Here is an 8,387-nt window from a genome sequence, read left to right on the forward strand (position 1 = left end):
AGGGGATGGAGGGAGTGACGGGGACGGGGAGGGGCGTAGGGGAGGGAGGGATGACGGAGACGGGGAGGGGTGCAGTGGAGGGAGGGGTGACGGAGACGGTGTAGGGGTGGGAGGGATGGCGGAAACGGGGAGGGATGTAGCAGAGGGAGGGGTGACGGAGACGTGGAGGGGCGTAGGGGATGGAGGGAGTGACGGGGACGGGGAGGGGCGTAGGGGAGGGAGGGTGTGACGGAGACGTGGAGGGGCGCAGGGGAGGGAGGGGGTGACGGAGACGGGGAGGGGTGTAGGAGAGGGACGGGTGACGGAGACGGGGAGGGGTGTAGGGGAGGGACGGTTGACGGAGACGGGGAGGGGTGCAGCGGACAGAGGGGTGATGGAGACGGGGAGGGGTGTAGGGGAGGGACGGTTGACGGAGACGGGGAGGGGTACAGCGGAGGGAGGGGTGTAGGGGAAGGAGGGGGTGACGGAGACGGGGAGGGATGTAGAGAGAGGAGGGGTGGCGGAGACGGGGAGGGATGTAGGAGAGGGAGAGGTTGCCGGAGACGGGGAGGGTTGCAGGGGAGCGATGGGTGACGGAGACGTGGAGGGGCTTAGGGGAGGGAGGGAGTGACGGGGACGGGGAGGGGCGTACGGGAGGTAGGGGGTGATGGAGACGGGGATGGAGGCAGGGGAGGGAGAATGTGACGGAGAAGGGGAGGGGTGTAGGGGAGGGAGGGAGTGACGGAGATGGGGAGGGGCGTAGGGGAGGGAGGGGGTGACGGGGACGGGGAGGGGCGTAGGGGAAGGAGAGGTGGCGGAGACGGGGAGGGATGTAGGAGAGGGAGAGGGTGCCGGACACGGGGAGTGGGGTAGAGGACGGACGGGTTTAGGAGAGGGAGGTGGTGAAATGTGTACTGCAGGGTTAGGTAGGTAACCCTCTCCGCTCTCCGCCACCCCCAGAGGCCACGTTCACCAGCGGAATGCTGGCCCTCTACGTCCTGGCACTGAGAGCTTCCTGCGTCAACCCGGCCAACGTGACCTCAGACACTTCCTCCGTCAACCTGGTCTCGTTACTGGAGGAGAAGCTGGCAGCCGAGATGAAGAGTATTGGTGAGGAGAGGAGGAGGGAGAGGGATGCGAGAGGCGAGGACTGGGGCTGTCTCACCTCGTAATGAGATAAATCCAACACTTCCTTCCCAAATATCAGACATGGTTGAGTGTCTAATAGTCTCTCAATTGTCCCTGAATCCCACCGGGACAGTCCACACACCCACCGCTCCCTGTGTGAGTATCCTACCTCTCTGACACTTCCCCACCCAGCACCGTACACTCCTCCAGTCCCCTGATAATTATCCCCCCTCCTGTTTGAATTTCCATCCTGGGGAGAAGTCTCCAGCTGACAACTCGATGTGGACCTCTTCCCTCCTTGTACACCTCTATCAGGTCACCTCTCATCATCCGTGTGTGTCTCTGTGTGTGTTTGCGTGTGTGTGTGTGCGTGTGTGTGCGTGTGTGTGTCTCTGCGTGTGAGTGTGTGTGTTTATGTGTGTGTGTGTGTGTGTGTTTGCGTGTGTGTGTGTGCGTGTGTGTGCGTGTGTGTGCGTGCGTGTGTGTGTGTGTGTGTGTGTGTGTGTGTGTGTGTGTGGCTGCGTGCATGTGTGTGTCTCTGCGTGTGAGTGTGTGTGTTTATGTGTGTGTGTGTGTGTCTCTGTGTGTGTTTGCGTGTGTGTGTGTGCGTGTGTGTGCGTGTGTGTGTGTGCGTGTGTGTGTGTGTGTGTGTGTGTGTGTGTGGCTGCGTGCATGTGTGTGTCTCTGCGTGTGAGTGTGTGTGTTTATGTGTGTGTGTGTGTGTGTGTGCCTGTGTGTGTGTGTGTGTGTCTGAACTTGAGTGTGTGTGTGTGTCTCTCTCTGTGCCTGTGTGCATGTGTGTATGTGTCTGTGTGTGTGGCTGAGTGTATGTGTGTGTGTGTGTCTGTGTGTTTATGTGTGTGCGTGTGTCTGTGGGGTGGGGAGGTGGAGTATTGACCTGTTTCTGTTTATTCTCCCTCTCTACCCACTTCTCTCTCCAACTCTCCCTCCATCACTCCTTTCTCCTGTTCCTTCGCCCACTCTCTCTCCTTCCCCCTCCCTCCCCCTCGCCCTCCCCCTCTACCCATCCCTATCGGTCTCTCCCTCTCTCTCTTCCTCACTCCCCTCCCACCTCTCCCTCTCTCCCCATCGCTTTACCTCTCTCCCCTATTTTCTCCCCTTCTCTCCCATCTCTGTCACCCCTTCACCGTCCATCTCCCCCTCATTCTCCCTCTCTCTTTCCCTGTTTACCCCCTCCCCCTCTCTCACTCCCATCTAACCCCCCCCCACCTCTCCCCCGCCCTTTCTCCCTCAGTAACACATCATCACCCAGTGACGACCTACTATCAAGTGGCCCTGGCACTGCTCGGTCTGTGCCAGCAGGGGTCGCCGGTGCGTCAGACAGACGTCCGGACTTTCTCTGCCGCTGTGATGAACGGGGAGCTCAAACAGGGGAGCGGGACTGCCGTCAGTGAGCGAAATCGGAGGGGGAGGGAGGGAGAGGGGAGAAAGGGAGGAGAGAAGAGGGGAGGGGGAGACAGGGGAGACGGAGGGGAGAGAGGGAGGGGGAGATAGGGAGGGAGGTGGAGGAAGAGAGTGTGGAAGGACAGGAAGGAGAGAGGGGGAGAGATGGGAGAAAGATTGGGGGGAGATAGGTAGGAAGAAGGGGAGGGGGAGGAAGAGAGTGTAGGAGGACAGGGAGGAGAGAGGGGGAGAGATGGGAGAAAGATTGGGGAGAGGGAGAGGTAGGGAGCGGGAAGGAAGGGGAGAGGGAGAGGGGAGATTGAATGTCCGGACTCAGGCCTCCCTTTGCTCTCGGCCCTTTCGCAGACACCGAGGCCGGCTCGGCCCTGGCGCTCCGCTGCTTCTAGCAGGGAAGATACAAGCCCGCGGACTCCGTGCGGGACGCTCTGATCAAGCTGACTATGGAATTGTACTGTGCGCGGACCGACCAGCACACCATCGGCAACCTCTACAGTACCGGGCTGACCGCGCAGGTGCGCACAGGGCGATCCCACTAGGGGAGAGGCGGCGTCGGCTACAGAGGGGAGTGGAGTGTCGGGGAGGGAGGGGGAGACGGAAACGGGGAGGAATTTAGGGGAGGGAGGGGGTGACGGAGACGGGGAGGTGTGTGGGGGAGGGAGGGGGTGACGGAGACGAAGAGGGCTGTAGGGAAAGGAGGGGTAACGGAGTCGGCGAAGGGTGTAGGGGAGGGAGAGGATGACGGAGACGGGGAGGGGTGTAGGGGAGGGAGCGGGTGGAGAAGGGGAGGGGTGTAGGCGAGGGAGGGGATGACGTAGACGGAGAGGGGCGTAGCGGAGGGAGGGGGTGACGGAGACGGGGAGGGGTGTAGGAGAGGGAGGGGATGACGGAGACGGGGAGGGCTGTAGGGAAAGGAGGGGTGACGGATTCGGGGAAGGGTGTAGGGGAGGGAGAGGGTGATGGGGACGGGGAGGGGTGTGTTGGAGGGAGAATGTGACGGAGACGGGGAGGGGTGTAGAAGAGGGAGGGGGTGATGGAGACGTGGAGGGGTGTATTGGAGGGAGGGGGTGACGGAGACGGGGAGGGGTGTGGGGGAGCGAGAGGGTGATGGAGGCAGGGAGGGGTGTAGGGGAGGGAGGGGGTGACGGAGACGGGGAGAGGTGTGGGGGAGGGAAGGACTGATGTAGCCTCTTCTGAGCTATTGTACGCCCTGGATACAGAGGGAGTGCGGCGGGAAGCTAGTGGAGGGGAGGGTGTGGGTTTAAGAGACAGTCAGGCACTCAGACGCTCCCTTGACGCGTCCCAAACGCGGGCTGGACACTCATTGCCATGGCTTGGTGGGGGGGGGGGGGGTGGTTGTTGGTGGCTTGAGCGATTTAAGTGCTCAAAATGAGAGCCCTGGCGTCATTTCTCTGGGCTGTCCAGTCTGGGCTGGTGCACCCTAACCGGGTGGGTCGGTGAGGCGGAAGCCCTTGGGTACGATGGTCGCAGTTTGTAGCCCCCACTCATCTCTTCAATCTCCAGGCCCTTATCGCTAACGAGTATTTCATCCCGGCCCCAGTGTGGGGCGCCAAGGAAATCCTGGAGGAACTCCGAGCCCAAGCCGAGCCGGGGGCGTTCGTTTTACCCGTCTTTGCCTCGCAGGCCCTCCCTGCGCTCCTGTGGACGTCTTACCTAGACGCTGGCCGGATCCCCTGCCGCGGTAATTCCAAACTCACCCACCCCCCTCCCACCGAGATGCGGGAGACGTCGGGAAGGGTGTGGGAAGTCGGGGGTACGGTTTCTCGCAGCGCATTATCGCAGAGCGATGCATAAAATCACCGCGCAGCGGTCTTACATACCCGAGAGATTTACATAAAAGAAAAACTTTTTGCGCAGATGATAAATACACTTTCAACTCTTGAGCCTGAATCTGATTCTTCCGGCTCCCCTATCAGCCTCCGTGCCGCCCGGGTCCGGCGGAGATCTCGGTAAACTACACCGTGACGCGAACTGTGAACTGGACGGACAACTGCTCCCACTCCGTCCCCGTGAACTCGACCATCCTGGACGTGATGAAGAAGCTGAATCGAAAGAACCCGAGTACGTCAGGTAAGTCCAGACGAGACGCCGTGGGGAAGAGCGGGGACCCCCCAGGGGGTCGGGGTTCCCCCGTCGCAGGGAAACGGGGCGGTGAAGAGGCTGTTTGTCACGCCGGCCTTCAGCTGTCAGGGCACCGAGGACGGGACACAAGAGGTCACGCCACAGTTGTACAAGACGTTGGAGAGTCCGGATCGGACTGCACGACACTCGGACAGGGACACGGATAGGAAAGGTTTAGAGGGATACGGGTGGTCTGTCTGTGGAACGAGCTGCCAGAGGAAGTGGTCGGGGCAGGTACATTGACGACACTCGGACAGGGACACGGATAGGAAAGGTTTAGAGGGATACGGGTGGTCTGTCTATGGAACGAGCTGCCAGAGGAAGTGATTGAGGCAGGTACATTGACGACACTCGGACAGGGACACGGGTAGGAAAGGTTTAGAGGGATACGGGTGGTCTGTCTATGGGATGAGCTGCCAGAGGGAGAGGTCGGGGCAGGTACATTAACGACACTCGGACAGGGACACGGATAGGGAAGGTTTAGAGGGATACGGGTGGTCCGTCTATGGGACGAGCTGCCAGAGGAAGTGACCGAGGCAGGTACATTGACGACACTCGGACAGGGACACGGATAGGAAAGGTTTAGAGGGATACGGGCGGTCTGTCTGTGGAATGAGCTGCCAGAGGGAGTGGTCGGGGCAGGTACATTGACGACACTCGGACAGGGACACGGGTAGGAAAGGTTTAGAGGGATACGGGCGGTCTGTCTATGGAACGAGCTGCCAGAGGAAGTGGTCGGGGCAGGTACATTGACGACACTCGGACAGGGACACGGGTAGGAAAGGTTTAGAGGGATACGGGTGGTCTGTCTATGGAACGAGCTGCCAGAGGGAGTGGTCGGGGCAGGTACATTGACGACACTCGGACAGGGACACGGGTAGGAAAGGTTTAGAGGGATACGGGTGGTCTGTCTATGGGATGAGCTGCCAGAGGAAGTGGTCGGGGCAGGTACATTGACAACACTCGGACAGGGACACGGATAGGGAAGGTTTAGAGGGATACGGGTGATCTGTCTGTGGAAGGAGCTGCCAGAGGAAGTGGTCAAGGCAGGTACATTGACGACACTCGGACAGGGACACGGATAGGAAAGGTTTAGAGGGATACGGGTGGTCCGTCTATGGGACGAGCTGCCAGAGGAAGTGACCGAGGCAGGTACATTGACGACACTCGGACAGGGACACGGATAGGAAAGGTTTAGAGGGATACGGGCGGTCTGTCTGTGGAATGAGCTGCCAGAGGGAGTGGTCGGGGCAGGTACATTGACGACACTCGGACAGGGACACGGGTAGGAAAGGTTTAGAGGGATACGGGCGGTCTGTCTGTGGAATGAGCTGCCAGAGGAAGTGGTCGGGGCAGGTACATTGACGACACTCGGACAGGGACACGGATAGGAAAGGTTTAGAGGGATACGGGTGGTCTGTCTGTGGAACAGGCTGCCAGAGGAAGTGGTCGGGGCAGGTACATTGACGACACTCGGACAGGGACACGGGTAGGAAAGGTTTAGAGGGATACGGGTGGTCTGTCTATGGAACGAGCTGCCAGAGGAAGTGGTCGGGGCAGGTACATTGACGACACTCGGACAGGGACACGGATAGGAAAGGTTTAGAGGGATACGGGTGGTCTGTCTGTGGAACGAGCTGCCAGAGGAAGTGGTCGGGGCAGGTACATTGACGACACTCGGACAGGGACACGGATAGGAAAGGTTTAGAGGGATACGGGTGGTCTGTCTGTGGAACGAGCTGCCAGAGGAAGTGATCGAGGCAGGTACATTGACAACACTCGGACAGGGACACGGATAGGGAAGGTTTAGAGGGATACGGGTGATCTGTCTGTGGAAGGAGCTGCCAGAGGAAGTGGTCAAGGCAGGTACATTGACGACACTCGGACAGGGACACGGATAGGAAAGGTTTAGAGGGATACGGGTGATCTGTCTGTGGAATGAGCTGCCAGAGGAAGTGATCGAGGCAGGTACATTGACGACACTCGGACAGGGACACGGATAGGAAAGGTTTAGAGGGATACGGGTGGTCCGTCTGTGGAATGAGCTGCCAGAGGAAGTGGTCGGGGCAGGTACATTGACGACACTCGGACAGGGACACGGATAGGAAAGGTTTAGAGGGATACGGGTGGTCTGTTTACAGAACGAGCTGCCAGAGGAAGTGGTCAAGGCAGGTACATTAACGACACTCGGCCAGGGACACGTTTAGGGAAAAAGGAACTCAGAAAGTTGTTTTCTCTCGAACAGTGGAAACTCCTGCTGTTGTGTCTGTGACAGAGGGAGATTTGGGGTGGAGGTCGGTGAGTTGGAAGGCGAGGAGAGGGAGAGGAGGGAGCGAGGTGGAAGGGGAAGGAGGGGAGTGGATGAGCTGAGGGACGGGGAGGGCAGAGCAAGGGGGTTTGTCCAGGCGGGGGGGGGGGGAGGTGGTTCCTGCTGAGGACAGATGTGTGGGGTGAGCTAACAGACTTTCCGCACTGTTGCCCTGGACAGTCCCGAAACCTCCTCTCTCTGACTCTACCCCCTCTCCCTCCCTCCTTTTCTCTGTCTATCTGTCTCTCTCTCTCTCTCTCTCTCTTTCATTCTCTCACTCTCTCACTCGCCGCCCCGCTTCAGATTCACCACAAATCTCACGGATCTGGGCGTCTACGTCAACAGCATCGGGGTTATTGCGGCCAGCACCAAGGATAAGACCTTTTGGCTCTTCCTCGTCGGGACGAGACCCATTACTGTAGGTGAGTCTACTCCCCGACAGGCACCCTCCCCCACCCCCCCCAACGTCCCATGTCTCAGAAACCCCACCGCTGGCTGCATTTGCGTCGAGAGTTGGGCTAGTTTTGACGGGCGGAGTGGCCTAATCCTGTGACTCATTCCCTCTGATCCTATCCGGCCTCCTTCCCTACACCCTTCCTCCCAGGCGTGGCCGCCTACAAGGTTTCCGAGGGAGAGTACATCGTCGCCAAGTTCACTACATATTGATCGCTATCACGGGCAGCATCTACGGTCGGTGGGCCCGTGAGCTCAGGGAATCGACCCGGAATCTCAATACCTCGTGTCATCGCGTTCTCCTGAATAAAATCTTTGAGCGAATCGCACTCAGCAATCGGTGTCTGGACGAGTGATTTCATTCGGACGTGGCGGGGAGGTGGGTGGGTGGGGGGGTGGGTGGTGGGGTCGGGGCGAAGATTGGCCCGGGCATTTGGAGTCCCAGTCTGGGAGGCGAACGTCATTCTTCGGTTCATCTATAGCTGCGGAGGGAGATGGCGAACTCCCTCAGAGGGATAAGGTGTTTCTGCGTGATGCCTGGGGGGGGGGGGGGGGAGGAGTCAATTTCAAATCTCAAAACAGGGAGGGGAAAATATGTCGAGGAGGAGCATTGGACTCCCGCTCTCTTTGCTCTCTGTCGCTTTCTGGCTTCCGCTCTTTCACTTCCTTCCTCTCTGCCCCCTCCCTCTCCATCCCAGAGCTCTCTTAACCTTTCTCTTCCTTCTTCCCATCTCTGAAACGATCTCTCTCTCTCTCTCTTTTTCTCTCCCTCCCTCCCTCTATCTATCTCCATCTCTCTCTCTCTCTCTCTATCTATCTATCTCTCTCTGTTTCTACCTTGCTAAACTCTCCCAGTCTGTTAATTTTTCTGCCCATTCTTACTCTTCGAGAGAGAGAGAGGGAGAGAGAGAGAGAGGGGGGGCGGAGAGAGAGAGAGAGAGAGAGAGAGAGAGAG

The 8,387-nt window shown here is 59.1% G+C and overlaps 1 protein-coding gene across 1 annotated transcript; it reads left to right on the forward strand.

The window, feature by feature from the left end:
• Positions 1-959: 959 nt before the first annotated feature.
• LOC140207881 (cobalamin binding intrinsic factor-like) lies at positions 960-7,645 on the forward strand. The gene is given in 7 exon segments (XM_072276426.1): positions 960-1,089; positions 2,363-2,503; positions 2,878-3,044; positions 4,054-4,231; positions 4,467-4,620; positions 7,283-7,401; positions 7,584-7,645. Coding segments are annotated over 7 exon segments (951 nt in total).
• Positions 7,646-8,387: the final 742 nt, after the last annotated feature.

Source organism: Mobula birostris, chromosome 13 (genome assembly GCF_030028105.1).
Source record: "Mobula birostris isolate sMobBir1 chromosome 13, sMobBir1.hap1, whole genome shotgun sequence".
In the NCBI taxonomy this organism is placed as follows: Eukaryota; Metazoa; Chordata; class Chondrichthyes; order Myliobatiformes; family Myliobatidae; genus Mobula; species Mobula birostris.